The sequence below is a fragment of the Gallus gallus genome, chromosome 5, assembly GCF_016699485.2.
Source record: "Gallus gallus isolate bGalGal1 chromosome 5, bGalGal1.mat.broiler.GRCg7b, whole genome shotgun sequence".
Classification (NCBI taxonomy): domain Eukaryota; kingdom Metazoa; phylum Chordata; class Aves; order Galliformes; family Phasianidae; genus Gallus; species Gallus gallus.
Window position 1 is genome coordinate 34,753,693 of NC_052536.1, and position 27,685 is coordinate 34,781,377.

The 27,685-nt window shown below is 35.0% G+C and overlaps 1 protein-coding gene across 4 annotated transcripts in view; it reads left to right on the top strand.

The window, feature by feature from the left end:
- NPAS3 (neuronal PAS domain protein 3) overlaps positions 1–27,685 on the top strand; it is a 604,931-nt gene that overhangs the window by 168,490 nt on the left and 408,756 nt on the right. For all 4 annotated transcript variants that reach the window (XM_015287645.4, XM_015287646.4, XM_015287647.4 and 1 more), the window contains one exon: positions 7,982–8,226. In XM_015287645.4, the coding sequence (XP_015143131.2) occupies positions 7,982–8,226 (245 nt within the window). The remainder of the gene's footprint in view (positions 1–7,981; positions 8,227–27,685) is intronic.

The following is a 27,685-nucleotide window of genomic DNA, read 5'->3' on the forward strand; positions in this document are numbered from 1 at the left end:
GAAATTTAAATGGAACAAATATGCTTGCTGGAGATAAAGCATTCAATTTAGTGATTAGTTGAAACACACGTAAACCTTTCCCTACCAAAAAAAAAAAAAAAAAAAGTAAAAAAAAAAAAGCAGAAAACATTTGAACCAATTTACATATTGAAAATAAAAGAAACCTGTTTTATAAACCATAATGCATCCAATACAACCCTAATTCTTACTTGATATTTTAAAAAGCTAGAGTTAATATAGGTATTATTTTTAATATGTTGCATAATATTCTTAGAGTGATTGTTAAAAACATGTTTGGAATACATTTTTTTTTTTTTTACCATCAACAAAGAAAGGAGACTTTTTAATAGAAACTATTTCTGTGATATTTTCCTATATATTGAAAAAATAATGGTCATTTCATGTGTTAAATGAGAAATATAAAGCAAAAAATGAAGGTCAAACTGATTTAGCACATCAAACAGACTTTGTCAGCCAAGCTTAATATATCCTGAGTTTGTGGAACAAATGAAATTTTGCTGCTGTGTTACACTTTGCTTCCAAACAACCATTACAACTGGTTTTATATATTGTGTGAGCATCAGACCATCAAACAGTGCATCTTTACTGACGTGTTGCTGCAGTGATGATCTACAGCAGCAATCTGCCATTTATATAAGGGCAAAATGTGCATCTATATTTAGTTGTGAAATTGGCCTATTATACTCTTGATGTTTACAGAGGCTAACATAAATTAATGATGACAGCTATGAGCAGTGCATTAGTTAAGCAGCAGAATTTTTACCTTGAACTTGAAGGTTCCAGCTTTAACTTCCAGTGTGTGCTATACAGCTTTCTTCATACATTAAAGAAAGTCTCCTGAAATCATTATTTTTTTTCTTGGAAAGCATTAAATAGGAGTTATTTGTGGACTATGCCATTTATATTAATGTCAGATAATGGTTTTGTTTACATTTTTGGCAAATGTTTTGCCCTATAAGACTCACTATGTTTATGATATGGGCAAAAATGAATGCCCTGAAAAGTGTTTGCTCATGCAGAGGGTCCTATTTCACTGACTTTGAACTTAGTCAGATGTCAGATATCCCTTGTCTGTTGAAAAGAGCAGTTTGAGAAAGCAGCGGGACTCACTAGATTATATACTGCACTTTCACCTGAAAGTCTCCCCATGCAGCTCATGTCAGAGCAAGTATGGCTACTGTAGTAACTATAGATTCCAGTTAACTATGACCACAGATCTGACAAGTATGCAGGTGTTCAAAGGTTCATGAGTTAAAATGCTGAAGCCTTTGATGAATTTTTGATGGATGAATTTTTAATACAGGTCGACCCTTTTCCTTTGAGGCTGCATGCTAGATTAATTGATAAATAGTGAGACTGAGCAATGTTCAGATCTCCTAAGCAAACAAGTGGAAAAATCCATAAAAATCTGCCTGTCTGACTTCTCAGATGTACTTTAAAAAACAGAAAGAAGAAGGTAAAATTTAATGTGGCTTTGATTCTCCTCCTTTCCTCTTTTTTGGAGGTTTTGCCCTCACAGCAGTACTCTTCTCTTTTAAACAGTGTAACTGTTTTTTATAAGTCTTGAAGTTCTTGTACTCTGAGTTCAGAAGAAAAACTGTGAGAAAGGGAAGTCTATGAATAGGACAGTAGGAAAAAAAAAAAGCAAAGAAAGGAAGAGAGAAAAAATCAAGTTTAAAAAAAAAAAGTTGTCTCAGAAGAATAAAATCCAAAATAATAGCAAAAATTGTGTAGAAGTTAGAGGTAAATATATTAACATTTTCAGTATCATTTTTTTGAGATTTTTAATAGAGTTGATCTGATGAAATTGAGGATTATTTCTTCTCTTAATTCTTGTTCACGTTAGCTTTTTTACATTGTTTTGTACTCATTTGTAGCTATTGTACTGAAATAATGTTGCCATTTTGATATCATTTTGATATCAGTGATATTCCATTCATTGAACTTCTAATTCTGTGTAATTATCCTACCATATCCTACCAAAAAAACACAGAGGAGTTTTTGTTGTTTGTTGTTGTTGTTTGTTTGTTTGTTTGTTTGTTTAGGCCAGAACATGACCTACAGGTGTATACCTGCATTTGTACTTAGACTCTATCAGAATGAATTCCCCAGGCACTGAGAGTCAGACTGCTATGTTGCTGTTACTGTAAATGGGATCAACTGCCATCGCTGTTTGCAGTGGTCATCTTGAAAACCCAAGAAAAGACATTTACTGAGAATGTGGCTAAGTGAAGGAACAATTGCTAAAGATCATTTCTGTAATAGATCAGAATGTATAAACATATTAGTCAAGGTACCGTACTTGGCCACTATGAGTACCAAGTATCCTTTATAAAGAGGAAAGATGTAACTTTAAAATAGAAAAGAGATAAATGTTTTTTTTTTATTTTTATTTGTTAAAATGTCCAAAGTATGTCCATAATATGCCATGTCATTTACGCAGAGAAGAGAACAGTAAGGATGTTTTTAGTGTATTTCATAGAATTACATGAATTCATACCTGTGGACTCCAGAGCAGAGAAATTTATTTCCTTATGTTACATTACAGATAAACTCGAGCAAGTAAACATTCTTTTATTTTTTTTATTTTGGAAAACATTGTACACAGAAGGACACACACCTAAAAGTCCAATGGGATATGGAGATGGATCACTTGGCTCCAGACCCTTTTTTCTTTATTTTTAACAGACGCATTGTGCAATCTAATGTTGCACATCCTTTCTATAGATCTGATTTCTTTCCTGTGAAATGGATATAACAGGCTTCTGAAAAGGTCTTTGGAGAGTTGGAGAATGTTTATAGAGGACCTTTTGATCCTTCAATTTAAAAAACTGTACTAATATAAAAGTACACACCCATGCACATATTGCTTCATTTTCTATAAAGCTTGTTATAAACGTTATTAGATATTGTGAAGTATTATTGTTGTACAGTATCTGGTTTTTCTGCTACTAATCCACATTGTTGTTAGAGGCTTAAGAAATTCACTAGTGGTTGATAACAGCTGAATTAACAAGTATGATATTGTTTAGTACTACAAGAAGTGCTCCATTCCAGTATACTGTTGCACTTCTAGTAAAGCTTCTCCTGAAATCAAGAAGGTTTTCAATAGAACTAATAGAACTCCAGAAACACAAAAGAACTCTGACAATGCTTGCCTATCCATCATGCTATACCTTTCTGCTTGTAACTAATAGCAATGTGCAAAAACAGTCATGGAACACTACTGGCACACTGTCCATTGGCTTTAATTACTCTAGCTGGATTTCAGCCTAACTATCCCTCAAACCTTGTTTTATGGCTTTTGCCCCCACTGCAATTTCTATTTATGACCATGGAAGCACTGTAAAACCTCACTGCTTCTGGTATGTGGGGCTGAAGTGGGGAGAGACCAATATCTCCAGGGAACCCCAGTTGTCTGTGTTGTACTTGAAGGAATAGAATCATAGAATTGCAAAGGTTGGAGATGACTTCCAAGATCATCCAGTCCCCGTGTCCACCTACCACCAATATTTCCCCACCAAACCGTGTCCCTTAGTACAACATCCACACATTTCTTGAACGCCTCCAGACTGTCCAGAATGGTGATTCAGCTACCTCCTTGGAAAGCCCATTCCAGCACCTGACCACCTTTTCAAGAAACTCTTCGTAACATCCAGCCTGAACCTCCCCTTGGGCAACGTGATGCCATTCCCTCTAGTCCTATTGCTAGTTGCACAGGAGAAGAGACTGACATCCACCTCACCACAAACTCTTTTCAGATAGTTGTAGAGAGTGATAAGGCCTCCCCTGAGCCTCCTCTTCTCTAGACTAAACAGTCCCAGCTCCCTCAGCCCATCCCCATAAAATATGTGTTCCAGACTCCTCACCAGCTTCACCACCTTTCTCTGTACACATTCCAGGGCCTCACTGTTTTTCTTGTAGTTGAGGGGCCCAAAACTGAACACAGTACTCGAGGTGCAGCCTCACTAGAGCTGAGTACAGAGGAATGATCACACCCCAGTTGCCTATGTCGGGCTTAAAGAAAGAGTATGGATGAGTTTGTAACCACAGCCATTCCCCTGTTTTCATTCACAATGCAAACTCACAGCATTAAATTATTTCACTCATTTTTACCACCCAAACTGAAACACACAGGCGAGGTATTGATATGTTAAAAAATCTGTACTAATGTAGGTCAGTGCATCTGCTGATATGCTGTAACATGTTTGATTGCCATTATATTCTGCAAAAATTAGGAGCTGTGCTTGTCCCATCTTTAAACTGACAGATGATGATCTGTCAGACATGTGGAGGTTGGGGGGGGGGCAGATAGATATGGATGCATTTATATGCTTATGAATATAAAATATATAAAATGATGTGGAATAAAATATGAAGCAGGTTAAGCTCAGAATGACCACAAGCACAATGAAATCACAAGTGAGTTATGAGTACCAATATAACTTTTATGCAACAGCATATTATCATGTCTTCTGCATCTGCTGTGTCTTCAATAGAAAATTTACTTTTGAAATGTTGTGTACACCGTTTTAAAATTATACGATGCTATTTATCGTACCCTTTCAACTGTAAAAGCAGACCTGCTTTATATCAGTCCATCTGAAAAGGCCCTAGAAGGAAAAATGATATATATTTTAGAAACTTCCTATCTATAGTAGCGTTAGTTTTCTAGTCATTAAATATTCTGTTTATATACTATTGTATCTCAGAATTATCAAGAGCTAGCAGCTGGAAACCTCTTTGTCTTCTTTAGTGGACTCTGTATGAAAATTGCTTTAGAAGTATGTTCTGAGGGGGATGTGTGAAGTTTTACCATTGTATCATGACATCATCCTTTGATACTGAACAGGGATGCACTCTGATCCAATTATCTGAGCTCTTTCCCCTTCTCCACAGGCAGCAAGGAGAGAGCAATCTTTATGTCCCTTGGGTATATTTCACACTTCGTTAATTCCTTGTTGGTAGCATAGATAGCGTATGTAGATTTGCTTGTCTGTTGGGGGATCTCATCTAAGAAACAATCCTCCTGTAAGACACATACAATATTTGGTTTCTAGGTGCTTACTGAATGTGGAATCTACGTAGTAAACATGGGTACAGTTTCTCACACTTCAATTCTTTTCATTAGTAGGAATTTCTAAGTGTTTGCAGACTGATTTTCTAGCAAGTTCATTTGTTACCAAGAACTACCTCTAACGTTAATGTCATATGACAAGGGCCCAAGATGTGGTGTCAGCACCACTGCTTTCTGCTGTGAGCTTCACACCTCTTATAACACATTATTAGGATTGTCAGTGCCAGCACTTTCCTCTGTTAAGAGTACCTGATGATGAAACTGATGTTGCCTATCAGAATCACAGGTGCCAGAGATGTTCAGGGCACATCTAATGAATTCCTGCATATTGCTGAGGAAATTGCTGTTCCTAAGTTAAGGACCCATTGTATCAGTGTAACTTTGGTGTCCAATACTACTACCACAATGTCCAATTTGTGTACTGGTAGAACTGTGTGGTAGAGAAATTGAGACTTATATGTACTTTTTGCCAGATGTCATTTCTAAACTTAGCAAAATGCACTGATGCCAAGAGTAACGAACTCCTAGACTTGATTAACTTTGTTAGTATTTTCACAAAGATCAATATACAGTATGGCTGGGAGGAAAGCCACGTTACTGATATTATCATTTCTTTAGAGTTGCTTTCATACATTTATTAACTTCTCATCACTTGTATGCTGGGATTTTTTTTTATTCTCAAAATGTAAATGCACTTAGACGTCTCTGAAAGCCACCTGTTTACTTAACACACATAGCCTCGCTTTTCAGCTTAACTGACTGCTATTGCAAAATTTAACAATCCAGTAATGCATTATATAAGCTTATGTTGCAATACGTTACTCAGTTTCAGCAATCTTCTGAACATTGCACAGGATTTGCAAACTGTGCTTTCAGTTTTAGGTGTTGCTAAAGATATTCTATCACTTTTCAATTCCTAACACCTTTCAATTTCAAAAGTCTTATTTGTCACTTAGAATATAGCTTGTAAATTTTAATCTAGCTGCAAGCAGTTCATATATAGCTCATGAAGACAAGTAGGTTTTTTAGTACAAAATTCAATAGAACATTGTATCTTTACCAATGGCTATATAGATGGCATTTTTTACTGGTGTTCTGATCATTCACCACCTGTATTCCTTAGCCATCTTTTAAAATATAATTGCTAGTTGTATATAACTGTGCAGAGAATATAAGATTTTAATCTTTCTCAGGGCAGTGTCATGCAGGAGTGTTTTGTCCTTTCAAATCTGAGGAGTATCTTAGGCATAGATAGCCAAAAAAATGCACTTTAGATGCATTTTTGGTAATGGTAAGAATATTAAAACAAGATAATCTCTTCTGTAGTTTAAGTCACCCCCCAAGTTAGAAAGATAGGTGAATAGGGATCTCGGAATCATAGTATTGAGTTTACTTGTCTAATCTACTTTATATGCCATAGTGATTTTGTAGACTATTCAGTAGTGAAATCCTAGGTTTCAGTAAAAGTTGTAGAAGCTTGAGAGAAGCATTTGCTATTTCATTACACACTAGTTGGATTCAAATTGGTTTCTTAAACCAATGGGTATTTAATGGAATTTTGACCATAATTTCATGCAATTAATAAGTAATCAAACAAAGTAATGTAAAAATACATCCTTTTTGGGGATCTAGAACTGGCTTGAACATCAGCACCAACCTCTATGTACCAAGATGTGGATAAGATGTACAGTTGAGACTTGTGTCCTAAGCTGAAAACTTTACTTTGTCTCAAAAACAAACAAACAAACAAAAAAAAGCCCTTACATAGAGAGGGGAAAAAAAACTTCATACCTGTACTTTTTATTGTTTGTACATTGATTCCTAATCGTCTGGGAAGTTTACTGTGCATTTCTTCATCTGCTTCAAACCACACAAAAAAAAAGTCCCTTTTATGTAGCAAAGCAATGATATCCGAGATTAACAAAGACAGAAAGAAACTGAAACTTGAGCTTTCTTCAACTTTCAGGAAAAAATCTGGGAAAGATAAGAGCCTTGATGACCCAGTGTCTTCTCAGTGTGTGTTCAGCAGTTATACACAAATTAAATAGCCTAGGAGTAAAATCTGAGTTAAGTTTAGGGCTTGCATATGGGTGGTAGCAGACAATGCATTAGTAAACATGGAGTAAATGAACTTCCTTGCATATACACCTGTTTTGCATAAAGCAAACATGTCTCTCTAATCCAAAAAGCCACCAAGGAGTCCGTCATATGTGATGTTGAATTAAAATAGGAATAATGAAGCACATAACTCCATTAACTGCTTTCTTGGATCTCTGACAATGGTTACTGTTTCCAACAGCAAGGCCAGCTGAACAAGTCACAAAGACTAACTTCCTGAAATCTCAGTAGGTTTGCATTATTACACTAGACTTTAAACTACTGTGGCACAGAAGCTACTTTATAGCCTGTCTGGTCATATTGGCTGCTGCCACAGCAACCCCTGTCAGAGATAGCACACACTTCAGACATCTGCATCTAACCTCCTTTCCCTTGAGAGTCAGAATTTGGTACAAATGTGAACAAAGACGAGTTTTCAGTGGGTCAGGAGAAGCAATGGCATCCATCTAGATAAAGACTGTGTTCTTAGGAATCCTTTCTTCTGGCTGGCAGCAGAAAAAGAAAGGATGGACTAATTAGAGAGTGGATGAAATGAGTTAGGAGCAGTTATGTAACATGTCCACAACTAAAAATAGCACGCTATCATTAGTTTTAATTATTCAAAGATTGGAGTACCATTAAATGTATCCTGTAGTCTGTACATCCATTCACAACATTTTAAAAATGTCATAATATACACAGAAAATCAGCAACGAAAAAGCAAGTTTGTTACATGTAACAGAACACTAATATTGATGAATGTCCTACTTTGTTTATTTTCTTCAGTTTACAAGCTTTGAGGAAGGAAAAGTCCCGAGATGCTGCTCGCTCTCGTCGGGGAAAGGAGAATTTTGAATTCTATGAGTTGGCAAAGTTGTTGCCACTGCCTGCAGCCATTACCAGCCAGCTTGACAAGGCATCCATCATTCGACTTACAATTAGCTATCTGAAAATGAGGGACTTTGCTAATCAAGGCGATCCTCCGTGGAACTTGAGAATGGAAGGACCTCCACCTAATACATCCGTAAAAGGTATGGCCTAAATACACCGTATTGTATCGACTATGGCAGCCTTTAGTAACCTCTAAATTGAAATTTTTACCATCATCCTTTCTTCTTTCCCTGCATATCAAATCCTTTAAAGGGATACAAATGTGGAAATCTGAGGTCTGCATGAGAAAGACACCATGTGAAGGTGAAATAAACCTCTTATTTTTATTTTTATTTAACAACGAACTTACTGATATAAATAATACAACAGTAAGTCTTTTGGGTAACATACATTTAACTGTTCAAAGTTATTTAGCAATGATTGTGTTGTTTTTCTTATTTTAATACTTTATCAGTGGGTGTATTTGAGAGGAACGTGGTGTTATTTCTTGATATGAGGACTCAAACAATCACTTAATTTCCATCATTAAAGCTTAAGGGCAGAATTGTGTCTTCAAATTCATGAACATAACATCAAAATTTTTAAATATTCAGGTTAGAGACCATGATTTAATTAATCATTTTGCAATGTGTATAGAATTCATTTTGACTTCTGAGCCTGTAGGCTCAACACTTTAGCCAATATAGCCTGTTTTCAATATTGAGCACCCTCTTATCATCTTTAAACAAGTAGTTGGGCAGCAAAACGAATGTTTTGGTCATAAATCTCCGTATAAGTCTCGTATTAGAGGAATCAGAACTTTGATTTTAGAGGTTATATGTGTATTGTTCCTAACTAGAGTTTCCAGTGACTTGTATAAACTTAGCATTTTTGTGTAATTTTTTACTTATGCTATTTATGTAGACGAGTGTGATCTTGCTGTTTGATAAGTATTATGAACTAGTGTTTTATTAAGCCACAAGTGCCCACAAAGGGTTACTGGTGCTGCCAGTGAAAGGAGCTTTTAGTTGCTCTTTCATTTAAAGGAAGAAAGATTAGTTAAGCAAAGTTATAATTTTCAGTGGATGGAGATAGACGTGGAGGGCAGCAACCGAAGGACTTTCAGGCTGATGATTTATTAGCCAGATATATTTGCGTCACTTCATATATTTCATTTATATTATCTGCCACGCCATGTATAATTTTAATGAAGAAAAAAAAAGATAATAATTGCATCATCCAGAGCATGAATATAACATGGTTCATCAGGCTTCTTATATAACATGCAAATGTTCAACATTTTTTCAGGATGAGAGTTTGCTCTCTGGTAATTAAGCAATGTTTCAAGATGGATATAAAGTGAACTTGCTGTAGGATCTGTGATCTATCTGTTGAAATACATAATTCCTCCCAAAATTCCTGTAGCTGAGCTTCTACTAGATGTCCTGTGTTATAGAAAGTGGTCTCTGCAGATCTCTGTGTATGTTTTCAGAGTATCTGGGATTTGTTTCTTGTTATCCTCTTGTGAAATAAGAATATATATTTGAACCTGAGGCTTCCTTTTGGGCAAAGATTCTGACAAAGGAAAGATTTTTAAGGGAAAATTAAATCTTAAAATTAAACCAGCATAACTAGTCTGGTCTCAGTTAACTCGTTCCTCCCTATAAAAACCTAGGTAAACAGTTAATGTCTTTCCAACTTCTGATAAGTTAATTCACATTCCTCTAACCATAATGGCTACGTAGGGTATAAAGAAGGATTTTTTCTTTGATAATATTTGAGTAGGGTTTCCTTATACTAACTAGGATTGATTTATTTTTGTGAGAATATTGAAATAATACTTAATTATTACTAATAAATGGTGTTCCATTGTATATGGATTCGATATATACTATAAGCCAGATTAACTGTATAGTAGAAGTATATTTTATTACTTCAGTATTTCTCCTTACATGGAGTCCTGTTAACACATTCTGATCAAACATTCATGAAATTACATCAAAATAAATTAATTTTCATTTATTAAGGTCACCTTTTGCTGCCCTTGAGGAAATTCATAAGGATAAACAAGCTCATATAAGTGGTTTGCAGCTTTGTATGGAGTATAGTTGATATTCCTGCAATAAAACATTGGACATTATACTTGGTTCTTGCCCAAGCAATCTCTTGAATAAGACTCAAAGATATTTCAAAAATTTTATGAATAGTATAGGGTGTAGGGAACTGCTTATTTTTTTTTCCACTCCCTCCCTCACTCCCTCTCCCCCCATCCCTACCCAATGTGATGGTCTTGTGTTGTGTTAATAATTAAATTTCAAAGCTTAGTTTAAAATTTGTTCCCTAGTACAGCAACTGTACAGCAATTTATTTCTTTTAATTTAGGATTTCAAAAAGGTCCTTTACTCTGCCCTGTATTTGTCACAGCTTTCCTGAAAAGTCTATGAAAGATGATGAGTTTGTTCTCTTATGCCTATTGTGTAGTGATCGCTATGAGTTCTGCTTGCAAATGAACTCTAAGGTGACTCCATATAATATTTTCAGAGTCAATTACTTCGTGGAAATATCTTAAGCAATTGGAAAGTAACAGATAGTTTTCTCCATTATTTTAGAAATATCTATTGTTATAATACAGATCAGATCTACAATGAACATTATGCATTATTCAAGAAATGACCAGGCATTCTCAGCAGTGTTTCAGCTAAATAACTTATGATTGTAACCTTTAAAGAAATATCATTGTGGTGACTATTGGTAAATCATTTCTCCATTCATAGTAATCTTTATTTAGAGGCTATCTAGAAACCATTATATCTTTTATTAATCTTAAAAGCAATAGCCAATGATTTGACATTTGCTAAAAATGGATAAATCTTCCATCAGCAGACTTCAGTCAATTTTTTTGGTGCATTGTCTAAGGCTTTCTGTATGTAGAAAGTATTAGTCCTCATAAACAAACACACACACAACTTACAGCAGGTGAGTTTAAAGATTGCAGTTCTTAAAGATCAGGAAATTATTCTTTTATGGCAGAAGTTGATCAAAAAGTTATTTATAGTCAGTAGGAATAAAATTGTTATTCTTTGCATACTGCGTACAATAAGTTATGAATAACAGTACTATTTCCCTTTGTTTCCCAGCACTCTGAAGTTTTTGAATCTCTGTATTTAAGGGAAATATTCTGAAAAGTGAATTAATTTGTAAGCAATTTTTTTTTTTTTTTTTTTTTTTTGCAAAGGGACTTTTCTGAAAGTTCTTATCTGGGAATGAAAGTATTTTTTATACAGTGTACAATGTGTTCAGCCACTAAACAGTGCTTTACTTTAAGTCCCTCCAGTTTATTCTGATGGCCCCACACAGAGCAGGCCCCATAGTACTTTTACAACATCGGACTGTTGTGAGAACCTTCAAATTTTGAAATATCATCGTCTGCAAATGTACTGTTGTGTTCTGTGATGTGTGGAATATCTGTGTCTGATGTAAAGTCATAACTTGCATATAGTTTTTGGTGTTTTGGGGCACCAGTACTACCTCAGATTCACTATCACTGTAAAAAGAAGGCTCCTGGCTCCTGACCTTTGAACAGAGTGCCTGACACTTTTCATTTCTGTTTCTTTTGAAGCAATTAAACTCAGTAGTCTGTACCTAATTCTCTAAACCCTCCTCCTGTAAATTTACCATGATTATTTTCATGCTTTTTTGGTTAAACTGAAGTGTGTATTTTTATTTGGAGATGCAAGCATTTGTGTTAGGCCATGAGTATATTTCCTGCTAAATGATAAGACATGGAAACTAGAGCATGTAAGACAAGTCTAGGCATCTTTTTTCTTTGACTGAAAAAAGCAATTAAGGGATTACCTGCAATTTCAAGCTATAAGTTAGTTTGTTGTAAATGTTATTTTTTATAAGCCAAAAATTATTTTATGTATGTAAAATTATCTTGCTTATCTTCTGTCATGAGGGATGAAGAGGTGAATGAGATTCACTAAGGAGTAAAAAAGACCTCAGTAAAAGTAATGATTGACTGGTGGGCTGCGTAAAGACTTCAAACTTGCATATTTTTCAGAGTCAGTTATCAATGCAATCAAAGTACAAAAAAAAAAAAGGTTGAAAAAGAACTTGATGTTTTAACATACTGTGGAACTCGGGATTGAATTCGGTGCTTTGAATTCTCTGAGAAAGAGAATAAGCAATAATAATAGTTGGAAAGTATGGTAAATGTCACCAGATTATCTTCATTTATTTAAATAATTTTATCTAGTTATTTTTACGCTACATAAGTATATATTATGAAGAGATAAATAAATGGTTCAGTTCTGAATCATCTCATTAGATAATGTTATCTGTTGCCACCCTCTTGTATTTTAAACTGAATATTGTCTTCTGAGTAGAAGCAAGATAGTACAAGCCTTCCCCTGTTAAACCACATAAGCTTTCCTCTGAGAGCAGCCTTCCCTTCCGAGTTACTATGCACTCCTCTCTCAGAGAAACCATCCACAGAGGTGAAGAAATAAAAATCACTTTGATCCTCACTGGTTTTGGCCCAAGACACTCTTTTTAACTATCAGACATGAAAAGATCAGATGGCATAGCAAATACAGCGTAACACAGATGATTTGGCATTATTGTTTACCATGAAAGGGGTCTCCAGATCTGGCTGCCCTGCTTCACAGAGATCTTCTGTTTCTGTGCTGGAGAAACCTTGAGAGCTCTATAAGTTTATTTCTCCTTATCTTGCAGGCATTTTTCTTATTGATAGGAAGATCTGATTACTACTGATGTGAAGGCTACTATGCAGTGCTCTGGCTGCGTATAAGTATGAAGCACTGATTATAAATGTAATACCTATCCATTCTAAATCTGTTTATTTGGTGATAGGAGTAGCATTATGGTTGTGGTAAGTTGTTTAATTATCTGTCTTTTACATAGGTTAAAAGAAAAAGATTGTTAGGTGGGGTATGAATGTAAGAAACAAGAGCTGGAAATTTCCGGCAGTCAGTGGTGTAAATGTTAATGTTCTTTGTGAGAATTATTGATGGTTTTCTAGTATGAAGGATATGGAACCCAGAATGAGGTAGCTCTGTTTGAATCTCATTGTGGTAGATAAGATGAATTGAATAGTGGACTCCGAGTTGGTAGTTGCCTAGTGACCAGTGATCATGACCTCATTGCTTTCAATCTCTGCAAATGGAGTAGGGTGCCAACCGATATACTTGGTCCTTTTTAGGGACTAATTGTCTAATGGTAAAAATTATATGTGAAATTGATTGTGAGGAAAAATTTAGATGGAGAAATTAGAATGAAAGTTGGCTAAAACTCTTACAGAAAAGATTATATGAAATGATGATTTCTTATACATCTGAAAATATAAAATTACATACTTTTTCAGAATGAGTGCAAATAATTTGGAAAAAAAAGGATGTCCATTTATGAAAAAATAGCAAATAAAAGGGGAATATCTGACAATTAAGATAAACTGAAATGTCTAAGCTGCAAAAAGTTTACAAAGAAAAGTAGATATATTAAGGAAAAATCTAGAAGAGGTAGAAAAACAAAAGGGAGCTCTATTGCCCAGCATGTCAATAGAACTACTAAAAGTATTCAGACCTCATTAGGCTGGTATGTATCACAGAATCATCATAGAATCATTTGACTTGGACGGGACCCTTAAGGACCACCTAGTCCAACTCCCCTGCAATGAACAAGGACACCTACAGCTCAATCGGGTTGCTCAGAGCCCTGTCCAAGCTGACCTTGAAAGTCTCCAGGAATGGGGCACCCACCACCTCTCTGAGCAACCTGTTCCAGTGCTTTACTACCCTTATTGTAAAAAAAAAGAAACTTCTTCCTTATATCCAATCTAGATCTCCCTTCTTTTAGTTTGAAACCATTTCCCCTTGTCCTGTCACAACAGACTCTTCTAGCTGATGTCCACTGATTCAGTTACACCATCATAGAAAGCCACTAGATTGATCAGTCAGGACTTGCCCTTGGTGAAACCATGCTGGTTGTCTTACATTACCTTCCTCTTCCATGTGTCTTTGCATAGTTTCCAGGAGGATCTGCTCCATGATCTTTCCTGACATAGAGGTGAGGCTGACAGGTCAGTAGTTCCCTGTGCGATCTTTCTTACCCTTCTTAAAAATGAATGCAACATTGCCTTTTTTCCAGTCAACAGTGACCGCCATGATGTAGTTGGAGGAAGAAGTCTTTATGAGCAGGCTCCACTTGATCGGGCAGCCTGTAGTGTCTACCGATTTTTTTATTTTTTTGAGATGGTACTAATACAGCTTTAACTGCCGGAACTTTTTTGTTTTCACCAAACTGGATTCCAGCCTGAGTGGCAATGGAAGATGTGCCATTGTTTATTCCTCAGTCCTTGCAACACTGAGACACACTCTTGGCCTTGATTTGTTCCATGTGTGCATTATTACAAAGAATCACAGTGGACAGCTCATCTTCAAATACTACATTTCCAAGGCAGGTAAATGTTCTGTCAGATTTGTGAGAAAATTGGATGATGTACTAGAAAACTGTTAATTAGCTGGAAAACAGTGTGGTGGCATACAGTAGGATGAAGCTTGAATAAATCAGTTGACATGGGTAACTTGTATAAAGCACTCTAAAAACTATGAGAAGATATTTGTCCCCTAATTTTAAATAAATCTTTTGATATCGTGGAAGTTCTAGATAGAAAAGATTGCTAGGAGACAACTTCAGAACAAAAAAAAATAGTGGAATGTCATGAGTTCAAAAGATAGCGGAGTAATGTGGGTAACCATTAATTAGTTAGTATATCAGTTATAAGCAAACTAATTGGAACATTCTTCTAAGTATAAGGTAAGGGTAAAATTGCAGTTTTTCAATAAACATGACATAAAGCAAAAGTAGTAAGACAGAACCTATTTCTCTGAAATTAGCAATACACAAAAGCTTCTCTAGAAGTAATGCATCCTATTTTATTATGTTGGCCCACAGTGTCAGAGGCAGATTATGTTTTGTAGCTGAGGATTTGCTCTATCGCTGTTGTACAATTATTACTGTGCTCTTTGTATCTGTTGTATTTTCCACAGAAATAAGTAAGAGGCATTACTTTCAGAGCAATATATGTACATTGTATAGTGGAATATTTTTAAGGCTTTCCACTTGCTAGTTCATAAGGTTATGGTTTTAAAAAACTGGAGGAATGCTAGCAGATCATAGCCTATAAGAATTTACCATATAACTAATCTTGGTAAGCATATCCAAGAGAAAAGTACAAATGAGCTTCTCTGGGTTTCTGCAGATATCACAGTGGGCATGATCATCAGTAAACTGGCAGTAAATATGGCGTCACTGCTAATTTAGAATTTGCAAATTACAATGGTGTTTGGGTCACTGACAGTGCTCTGCGTAACTCAGTGCTCTGTGTTAAAATCAAACATCATAAAATGTGTTTCAGTGTAATGCAATGATTAAATAGAAAATTATATATATATTCCTAGTATTATTATATATTCTTATTATAATATTAGTCAGTTTTTATCCTGACTATGCTGAATTCCAGGCAACTGGCTGTTGTTTTGTAGTTAATTTTGTTAATGAAGGTTTGAAATGTTTTGGTTTTCTTGTGATGCAGAACAGGAACAGTGGGGAAAGCTCCTGAAGTTCAGCTCTTGTTTCTTTTGTATGAGCAAAGGCATGAAAAGAACTTGCCCTATCCTTATAGTTCCAGCAGAAATGATAGAATGATTTAGTTTCCAATGGTGTTTTATTTTTGTCATAAAAAGTTCTGTTCGTCACTTGTGTGGAGACACAAAGTATTTACTGCTGTTAGCAAATTAATACTTTTTCCAAAATATTGTCAATCAGATATCAGTGCCTGCAAGAGCTGTTTATTGCTAGAACTCCACCGTACAACTTAACAACTAAATATCAAAACAACCAAATAGTAAGCATTTATAAGAACAAGGAAAAAGAATGGGTCATTTTAATGTATTTTCTCTTACTCCAAGCTGCTACTAGTAACTTTATTTCTATTTGATTGCGTTGCAGTTCATCTTCCCCTTTCTCTTCTTGTGTTGTTACACCAACTTGGTCAATTTTTGCATTTTCATTATGTTCTTCCAAGACAGTTGATACAGTTTATTTCATTCATTTTTCTTGAACGGTCTTTTTTTTTTTTTTTTTTTTTTTAAGTTCTAACTTGGAGTGCTGAATAGGCATGAAGTCTTCCTCTTTCACACAGCTTTGGTGTTGATTTCTGTATACCTGCATTTTTCTCCATGTCTGCAGCTACAGTTCTTGAATTCTTGATGAAGTCTTAGTATTGAGAAATTCATGAAAACTTACTATTTAAAAGAAACTAAAAGCATGATTAACCTTTTACTTCGGTCCTTTTTCCTTCAGTTTGTATGTCCATTGATAATAATCCACTGTGTCATTCAAAATTCACATACTTTCCAGATAAAAGATGGTGGATATTGTAATTGTAACTCATAGCTGAGAATATTGAGAGTATGAGCTGTGTGGGTTGTGGCATTAGCACGGGCTTCAGTCTTGCAGTGGTAAATATGTCAGGAGGAGAATTGTACTGATGATTACATTGGCTGCAAACATGGTGCTGATGATAAAATAAGTCAGGGAAAACTTTTAACTTAGGAACAAATTAACTTCTTATCATATAATGGCACATATTGTCTAGAAGAGTTAATTACTCAGCCAGTAGAAATTTCTGTGTGAAACTTGATGTTACAATGGTTCGCTTTTCCAAAGTGTTTCCATATGATTTTACATTCATGTTTTCTGCTGCACAGGTTAACTCCAGGTGGTCTTTTTTTAGAGGCATGAACATCTTAAATTATTTGTGCAGTCTACATAACTTTTTCAAATTATGCAAGTGATGGGGTTAGCCAATTGCAGATGTGAATAAATTCTGCGTGCCAAAAATGTTTGTTCTACACTTTGCTTATTGTAATGGGAAACAGGCAAGAAGTCATCACTGATGTAGCTTTGATCTGTAAAATGAAAAAAAGGTTGTTGCTATCTGTGGACTGCAATATCTAATAGAACTTTCATTTGTCTTTTCATTTATCCTATTCTGAACAGAAGAAAAGTGACTTTGCTATGAAGAATGTTTTGAAAGAGAGCCTCTGTAAAGCTTAATGTTATAGTACTCCATATAGTAAATAAGTGGTTTAAGAATTGCATCTTGTGGTTGGATTTAGCAGTTTCAGTATAAACATCATAACTGAATCTCCTCGGCAGAGAATGTAAGATCATGCTTGAAATACTGCTAACTTCAGTACTGTTTAGCAATACCTTTTCTTTCCATTAATGTAATTTACTGTATTTCTGGGTCATCTGAGCTTATATCTTCTTATATCATCTTATATCTTCCTTAAGACCTTGTTGAGACCACTGAGGGGATAATACATACCTGTTATGAAGAGGCAATGAAATAGATTAACACCGCAAAAGCAAAGGGAGCCAAGTCCTTATTTAGCATCTAGATATGAGGATGTAAATTAATGGGCTTCTTTTGTTTTCTTTTTTAATTTTTTTTTTTTTTCAAAACGAGAGTTAATCATTCCATATTGCAAGTGGAAAATATTTTAGAAAATATTTTGTCTGAAGTGAAAGTAACCACAACCCACATTTTTTATTGTTGTTGTTGTTTCTTTGTTTTGTTGTTGTTGTTATTTTTCATGGAGAGAGTAAGTCTATCTTTTCCATTTTGTATACTTGCAATTACATTTTTATTAGTGTTTTCCAAACTGGCTGTCTAAATGCTTGAGTGGTAAATAATCTCCAGAACCCTTAAAATGAAATTTGAAGTACATGAATTTAATAATTCTTATTTTCATGTAATGGTCATATCAGATGCTCTGTTGACCACAGATAAGATTTAGATATTCAAGGTAGGCCAAGCAATTTTCAAAATCAAAGTGCAGTGATGTTACATCTGTGTAACATGCAAGTATAACCACAGTCTGACCAAAGTTTGACCACAATATCAACACAGCTTAATTTCTGTGACTGTTCTCTTTGAAGACTGAGGAAGGAAATCAAGTTTCCACCAAATCCCAATGCTCTTGTGGTCTCCCATTTCAATCAGGGATATAAAGTAGAATACAATGAATCCATAGTAAAGACTTTCCCAGGACATTAGAGAGATCGGTAAAAACTGTTTTCATTAGCTGTGTGTAATTAAAGAACACCCTTCATAGAGAGCTTACAATTTAGGGAACATGTAAGCCTCTACAGCTCTCTGAGAATGAGAGTAAAATAGGAATCGCCCCACTGTTGGGGAATGAGGTGATATTTTCAAATAATCAGCTACCTTATGAAATTGTTTTTTTCTTTGTTTGCTACCTTTTAAGACAAGATGAATATTTTTCTTTTAAAGTACTTTGAAAATAGTCATCCCGTGATTTCTTTTCCTAAGAAAAGAAAGATAGGCAAATTCCTAACGTGTCATGACCCTCCTCATAATTAGAGCTGTTAGGAAATGCTTACCTCAATTTCCTTGCTTGAGCATGTCAGTCCCTGTAATTTTTTACTTGCAGTTAGCTGTTGTGTGCATCTGCATATGTGTGCGTTCTATTTGGACTGTGTAAAAATTGTTCTTGTTTTGCTTTGCATGGAGTGATGCCACATGCAAGTAGAAAATTTCATGTCTTATTTAATCATCTGGAAAGTCTTTAAATGCATATTCATAATCATAAAAGAAAGATGGAGAAATATTTTTGTTCCAATTTTTACACATAGAGAATTCCCAGCCATTATGTACAGTGAGAAGAATGATATTACCAACTTCACATCACTTTAGATTTTATAGAAAACCACATATGTGCATAGGAGCTGGCTTTTGTTTGCCTTTTTTTTTTCTTTTTTTCTTTTTTTAGGTACATGTGACATTTCTGAAACTATCAGAGCAACTCTACATTTATGTCCCCTTTCAAATTTGAATTGCTGCATATGCCAGCTGTTTCTCATCCTCCTGATGAAGCAGAACAGTGTTGATAATGCTAATAGAGAAATTGAGACATATACAAATTTACGGCCAGCTTTTCAAAAGAGCATAGCACCCCAACAGGGGCCAGATTTCAAAAGATCTCTGATCCTATTCAGAAACGAAATAAATAGCCAGATTTTCAAAAGATTTCAGCACTTTGGTAATCTGATCATAAGAAGCAGCTGCTGAGTACATTTGCAAAGCCAGTCAAGAGTAACTAGCTCAATATCACATGAGAAGTGTGTGGTAGAGCAGGTAATAGAGTCCTCTTCCCACGTCCTGGGGCTCTGTCCAGTTTTTTTGCAAGAAGATTATCTTCATGTCCTTTGCAAAAATACTGTATTTAGTGATCATTTCACTAGGAAACATGACCTATTTTTGTGAGGTGGTAGATTCAGAATTACAAGTAGGACATACGCTCAAGGTGGATGATACAATGAAATATCAAATGCCAATTCATTTTATATTCAGTCTCTGTGTAATGTTGTCTTAATTAGATGTAACTTATAAAAAATGCATCCAGTATTTTCTAAAAACTACACAATGAATTTTTCTCCTTATTTTGTGCGTAAGCTCTAGCTGTTACTCTTAATACCTTGCTCTCTGTTCCTTCTGGGTTGTGTCCTATTGTCCTTTATTTCATCTCCTATTCTTTTGCTCCTGTGTGCTATCCTGAAGACTTAATTGGCAAGCTTTATTTCACAACTACTTTTAGGGAACTGAGAGGAAATGTAACAGCTCACCCAGCCTCATTACACATTTTGCTTCTGTAGCTGGTATCTCCAACAATCTCGTTGGAGCATACAGTGGATATGATGAACATGAGATGATTGGTTCTTGAAGTGGAGAGCACTTGCAGAACTGTTTTGTTAAGGTACAATGTTGAGCAGCTGTGATAAGCATCCAGTCTGACTGCTTGCAGACCCCAGACAGAGAATCTCATCCAGTAATTTCTGCATCTGTCTGAGTTGCAGGTTTATCTCTTACAAAGGTATCTTGTGTTGATGTAAATCATTTAAATGATAAAGAATCAACTGCATCCCTGGGCAGATTGTTGCAATGGTTAATTACTGTCACCATGAAAAAAGTGTGCCTCATTTGTAGTCTTCTTTCAGCTTCCAAACACTGGATCTTCGTATGCCTTTTTCACTAGATTAATGAGCTGCCTACTGTCAGAAATCTCTTCCACATGTAGGTATTGTGATCCTCTTAACCTTCTTTTCAGTAACTAAATAAATTGAGCTTTCTTAGTCTTTCACTATAGGGAATGACTTTCTGAAGTCTAATCACTCTTGTAGCTCTTATTTGAGCACTATCCAATTTTCTAACATATTTTCAGAATGGAGAAAACCACAGTTAAACACAATATTTCAGTAAGTGTCACAAAAGGCAAAAGTTAAAATTCCAGTATCTATTTCAGTGTGATATTCTCTGGTTTATTCCAGTGGCATACTTAATATGCATTTTGTTGTAATATGGATGGCTTTCTTTTTTTTTCTTTTTTCTTTTTTTTTTTTTTTAACTTTGGGAATTAACATGGATTTCTTTATGGTGGTTCTGACTAAGGACTGAACAATGACAACAGCAAATTCTCAGTCCTAATTGTGACTGCTGAAAGTTATCCTTGGTTTTTATTTTTTCTCAACAGCAGAGTTATTTCAGTGGGAATAGGTTGTAGTAGAGAGAACTGAACTTAGAGTGCAAGCATCACAAGGTGAGATAGGGAAGCAATCTAGTAATCTTCTGGGGAAAGTGCTTTCACCGTTAAGACCTTAAATAGGCCAGAATAGATACGACTCCAGCATTGGCTTACCTGCAGAATTCAGAAGGTCTCTGGAAAGAAGCATCTCCCATAAACACACTACCACAGTCCTGTGATGCACAGAAACTAGGGCTCTGCAGGAAAAGGAACTCACCTTCTATAACTGCAAGTTAACTGAAGCCAGAGGTTGTATGGAAATAAGAGGAAAAGCTCTTCTGAACCCATACTTCCCTTGGTTCATGATTAGAGCTAAATGGACTCAGACTATCTGTGTGGTTTCAGTACAGCTTTCTCTAGCTTTTCCAGGTAATAGAGATATGAGCGTTATCTTAAAGAAAAAGTGGCTCCTTTAGAGACAGGTAGTTTTTTTGTGAGTATAACTGAATTCCAGATTTTGCCATTGACTTCCTTTAGTTTATGTTCTCAAAAGTAAATTCTGTAAGTAACAGGCAAAAGATTTCAAGTTCTCAGCCATTTTCTTCTGTTAATTGCTTTGGGAGAGAGATATTTTACTTTCTTTTTAATCCCTTACAAAAGCTGTCTCCTGAGACTCTTGGGTCAGTTCCCTCAACTTTCCAAAGATACAGTCACATTCGGTCAACTTTCCTACCCCAAACAGCAATCTTTGGTCAGCTTAGGAGAAACTGCCTTTGTGCTTCAGAAGCATAGGGATTTTGTCCATTCTCAATAATTTGGGCTGATTACTTCATTTCTATCTACAATAAACAAAGTGATATAAGAGCTTGAAGTCTTCTCTTGTGAAGTATGTGCGTAAGAAGGAAAATCCTTGGCTCTGAGACAGCATTGCTCACTCCTGCCCTGCCTGGAATGCTGTTACAGGTAGACTGGATATTTATTTGACTCTATCGTGATCACTATCTTCTCTCATTTTATGTTAACCAAATGACAGTTTTTCAATTTACCTTACTTGTATTTGTCCTGATTTCTTCCTCCAAACTGTTAATAGTGTTGGATTATTCATAACAGCCAAAACTGAGGAGTGCTTTGGCTTCTTTACACACTTACTTGATGATGTGTTGTCAAAGAAAAAATTGGATAAATGCATTTGTTTGCACAACTTCTCCACAGAACTTAAAAAAGATGCTTTTAAAAAGGGTAAACCTAAATAGTGATGTATTAGGAGCAGGGTAAGTTAGGTTGTGTTTCTGCAGGTTCTTATTTCTGCTATTAATAGAGTACTTCTTTGTATATGTAAATGTATTTTAGTAAGTTACAGTAGAGTTAATAAGAAATTTGAAATCACTAGAGTCCACTTGTAGTGTATTTTATGCTTCCAATGATTTCATTTAATACCTCTGTTTAGTTTCATACCAATCATTTATACCGACAAAAAAGAAAAAGAAAACAAGGAACCTGTCATCAATCATTCATTTAATCAAGTAGCAAAAGTAAAAAAATAAACATACTGAGTTAATTATTATTCTGTATGTAATGATTGACAATAATGTTAATTTATTCAATTTTTTAACCTTTGACTGTCAGTGTAGTTGGGATTAATAAGCACTGACAAAATGAAAAAAAGATGCGTTTCTGATAGCCGCTGAAAGTTGTTATGTTGGAGTACTTTCCCCTGAAACTTCCCTGAAGATGTATCAGATCTATTTTGTGCTGTTTTTCACACCTTTTTGTGCCATGTTTCATACCATTTTGGTAATAGCTATTAGTTTACAGACATATGGTCACGAATATTTTATGAATGAAAAGGCTTTCTGGAATATACAGTATTACTTTTTCACATTTATTGGAGATTTTTAATTTGAAGATCTCAAAATACTTTGCACGTGTTATTGCATAGTCTATTCAAAAGCTAACAAAAAGTCAGTGCTGCAGATAGTAACTTGTTATTTGGTCCTTCCATCAAACAAGATTTCTTCCATATGAATTCTCTTTTCCTTCTTCTCAAAGTTTAAGTGGATCCATTCAAAGTGAGGAGAGGATTTTTGGAATGCTTTTCAGAATTCCAAAAGCTGCTTTCACTGTCAGCAACACAGTAAGGTCAATTCAACCACTTCTTCCTCATTTATCACCAAATTGTGTCCCCATGACTTGACAGGTAACTAAAGATTTCAGTTTATCAGTTAGTCCATCTTTTAAAATATATTTGTGTCATGATACTTGTGCAGATTAGTATAAGATTGTGCTGTCCTGAACGACACAGGAAGAGAACATTTTGCAGCTGTTTTTGAAATACCGTGTAAAGTTGTGACATCCAAACAAATAGAAGCTATGGTGTATGACATAATTTTCACCTAGTTTGAATGGTGAATCAATGAACAAAACGCTGTATCTAGCAGAAATAATATGGGCTTATTCAGGCATCTTTCCTGTAAAGTTTCAATAACTCTAGTTACATATCTCAAAGAGGAAAAAAGCCTTGCATTTGAATCTGGCTGTTTTTAATATCTAAACCCACAACTTCAGAATCACTAATAGATAAATCTGGATTTTACTGATTTTGCTTAGATCTCTTTTTTTTCTGACCTAGCTGTATAGCCAGATCATCCCCAGTTGGCTACCTGTCTTCAAGGGTTTAAAAGGTGAAATCATTTATTCCACTCACAAATGATGTGCTATGTAGCTCCTTTGCATTTCTCTTTTAAGGAATTAAGGAGGACAGAGATTATATTTTTCCATACACTGGTTGTCAAGTACTAAACATTAAACCCAAACAAACAAAAAAAGAAATTGTCACTTCGAAGAAAAAGAAAAATTAGAAGAGATACAGAGATTCAGAGTATACAAAAGTCAGTTTTTGGCATGGTGTGTAGTGTCAGTCTGTTGGAGTGGTTTTCCTGGTTTTGTCAGGGACTTACTGGGAGATCAGATACCCCAGGGACAAGAATACCTGGCAATTTTATGGTCTTCAGATAGCCTGCTGTTCTACTGGACTTACAGTGGGTCAGGCCTAGGAAGGGGGTGGTAGGGCTGCCTGTGGGGTTGCAGATCCCCATGAGCTTTGCATGGTGGTCACAGCACAGCCTTGCTGGTGAGAATGCATATGAGAAGTCTCCAGCTTTCCCGTAGCAGTAATTGCCAAGGCAATTTGCAAGCTATAGAGCTATTATGGAGGATGGGCCTGGAGAATATTGCAACTGCTAATCTGTAAGCAGAAATAACTACAGAGGAATAAAAAGAACTGCTGTGAGTGCCCATATCTTGACTCTGAGAATCTTCTTGTCCTGTATTCCCTCATATGCAAAGCTTTGTTTTCATTTTCATGTCTTCAAGTTTTTCAAATTTTACTCTGTGGGAGAACAATGAAGTTTCTGACCCAAGTCATGCTGAATTCTGTGTATTTTCAGTAAACACACTCTTAACTAAGATTTGCCCAATGAAAAGAATATATATATATATATATATATAAAAAGTATAGAATTATTTTCTTCTCTTTGTTGATTTACTAAGCCAAAAAGGCAAGACACCTGACTTTATCACAGAGGTGAAAATAGAGTGAACAACTGCGAAAATCTTTGAAAGCAACCCACTTAATTCTTGATTCTGCAGTGGAATACTTCCCCTACCCCTTCCCTGGGCTGAGCACAATCCTACCTTTTATGTATGACGACTTCATGTTTATTAGCAGCTGTTTTCTCCTAGCTAAGCTTGACAAAAGCTTAAGATTAGAACAACTGTATTATTTTGACTTTCCTTTTACTTGGAAGGAGAGAACTGGAAACATCAGTAGACTCATTCCTGATGTCCTGTTCCATATCTGCTCTCTGAGCATTTGTGCTGGCTCTCTCTGGGCTAGCTAGTGCTGGGGAAAGCTGGTTCCTTCTGAGAGGGAGGTTATACTGTTGTAGATCAGCATCCAGCTAGCTAACTGTCAGCATCTTTCATGGGAATTTTTTTCTTGCCTTGATTTTATTTTAAAACAGACATTCTAGAAAATACAACATGTCTTTCCCACTGAAGAAATTATGCTTATTTTAAGGAGACAGTATCTATTTTTCATTCTCCTACCTTTCTATCCTATAAAAACTCATAATTAACATCATATTTCAAATTAGGTTTTAATTTTTTAAACAAGTTTGACATGCAATGTTTCCAAAATAGTATAATTTATTTACCTGAGAACTCTAGCCAATCTTTAATTTTGCTGTAGTATAATGTTTAGGCAAATTTGGCGATTTAAATGAATGTCACACGAAGACCTATTTGTATTTTTAGAATTCATAAAATTAACCTGAGAATATGTTGTAATACCATTCTAACTGTATTGATATTCTATACCGATAGCTAATTCTAGGTTAAGTGACTTAGTTGTCAGACTATGAATTTTTGTAAAAATAATGATCTAATTGTAGTATCAGTAGATCTAAATTTGACAGTTTCTCATCTCAGTACCCAAATATTTCCTTAAGCAAAAAAGATGTGGGTTTTTTCATGTTTGAAACACACATTGTCAGCAAGTGTAGACTGAAATGTTTTTTAATGGAAATTCTTTTATTTCTAATTTAAATGCTTCAGACATTCCTATCTTATATAGCATTTACTAAGTATTTGAATTATATTTTCCTTTGTATTTTACTGGGCAGCTTATGTACTCAGAGCATCACCTAAGTACAAATAACACATTCTTGACTGAATAATGATGTATGTTGAATGTTACTTTTTTTGTCTTATAAATGGATGGTAATTTACACAGCTGTGGGTATGGGATGTTTCAATCCCAGACCATGTTGTAAGAAAAATTGAATGACAGTGAGCAAAACAGCAGTAATTATAAAACTAATTACTAAATGCTGATGATGCCCATAGGCTTTGCATAACTAAAATTAGAAAAGGAAATTGCTTTCGGCTTCAGAGAGGCAACATGCTAGTTATTTCTCTGTTTCAGTCAAAATGGAACATGGTGTGTAAAGTTCAATCAGGAAAAAAACACATTAGTTTATGCACATAATTTTTTTTACTTGGAAATGTTAAGGAATTCATCCTTTTTGTCTTTTAGTACAAATATATCTGTAACAGAAATCGAGAAAAGTGACATGAAACTACTTGTTGAACATCTTTCTATATGTAGTTTTACGAGGCCCAATTTAACACTGAATTACTTCAGCTTTATGCTGAAGTCAAAGAACTTACATGAATATGAAAAGGAAGTGTATCCTGTCATGTAGGCTCATATTAAATGAATGTTTGGGATAAAAACAGCAGATCAGATTTCAAAATTGCCTCAGCTGAGTTTCAGCTCTTGTGTATCCTGAGTAGCTGAGGACTATATTCATACACTACACATATATGAGATCTTTCCAAGGCTAGATCTGCTGAAACAAATGACTGCTTTGACTATAGTGTATATTTATGTATATTTTTATTTATTCCTATATTGCATATACATTAATGCATACCTGTGTTTAGATACATGCATAAGATATTTAAATGGGACATACGTATATTAATACATCAGTTTAATGTGCCTTGTGTAAGAATGTGATATACATTTCAGTGTGTATTTTGTGGAATACTGCATTCATGCTTTTTTCCTGCTAAAAGAGAACTGCACATGCATTTATAGCATGTTTATAGGTAAAAAAGGGTTGAAATACTGATCTGCTCATGAGCTAAAAAACTATTAGCGACATAAAGGCAAAGCAGTGACAATTCAAGAAGCGTACAAGGATTACCTTCTGTTGGACTCAGCTTAACGTTTTGAATCTATGCTGTTGATTCATACAAAATTATATGGATGTTATGGGATTTACTGATTTGTGGGGAGTGGAGGGAAAGCTTTGCCAGTTTTTTTTTTTAATTTCATTTCTTAGTTTTTCTTTTACTTTTTTTTAGCAGAGGTGTGAAATGTTTATTCTTGTCCTATGTAGGTAACTGATGGGCACTTTATCAAAGATTTGAAAGGAATGCTGTTTGCATTTGACATATGTCAAACAAAAACCTCCAAGTTTAAATATGTATTTTTAATTTCAAATTAGTTCAAATACATCTGGGTTTAAGTCATTGATCATAAAATCTAAAAATGAGAAATCTTTGATCCAAGTGATTTTTACAATTACGTATCTCACTAAATTTTCTCTTATCTGGTAATTACACAGGAAGTCTTAGTGAAATATTTTGGCATTCATAGGAAAATATAATTTAACTGTAGTGGAGTCATACAGTATGTTTCAAAAATATAAACTTTACAATAAGAATTTATTTTTAATGTGATCCATTGGGTTATTTTTCAAATACAGATAATCTGAAATTGAAGCATCACATATTAACATAAAGAATAGAGAGAGAATTTTTGTTTGACATATCTGATATTGTACAACTAAATTTTGCAATCCTTATTTTGACAAAATGCTCACATCTAGAGGCAAATTTCTGCATAGTTGTCAGGAGCGGATTGTAACGGTTCTCATGTACTGTTTCTATATATGATACATAAAATTCCCATCCAGCTTTGTAAGAAAGGCTTAAAGGGATATTGAAGAAAACTACACCTCTCACACTTTTTTTTTTCCTTTTTTCCATTAATATCAGCAGTAGCATTATTAGTAGCATTATTTCTGTGTTTCCATTCTCCAGGTCACATTAAAATCATTAAGTGACATTAGTAAATGATATTGTCTTTAAAAAGCACTCAAAAAAATGCAAATAACAAATCCTTATAAGGAGAACTCCATTTTCTCAGAGATTTGTCATGTTGCACTTTAGCAATCTCTATTGTGTGAAAAGAAACAATTTATTTTCAGTACTTGAAGGATACAGAATGTCTGACAGACTGCTGTCATAGCCTGTTGTTTTTAACATAAACATTACAGCTGTGTTTGCTTTGAAATATTTGGCTATTATCCAGTAAATCTGCGCTGGAACACTAAATTATCACCTCATGCCCTTCTCC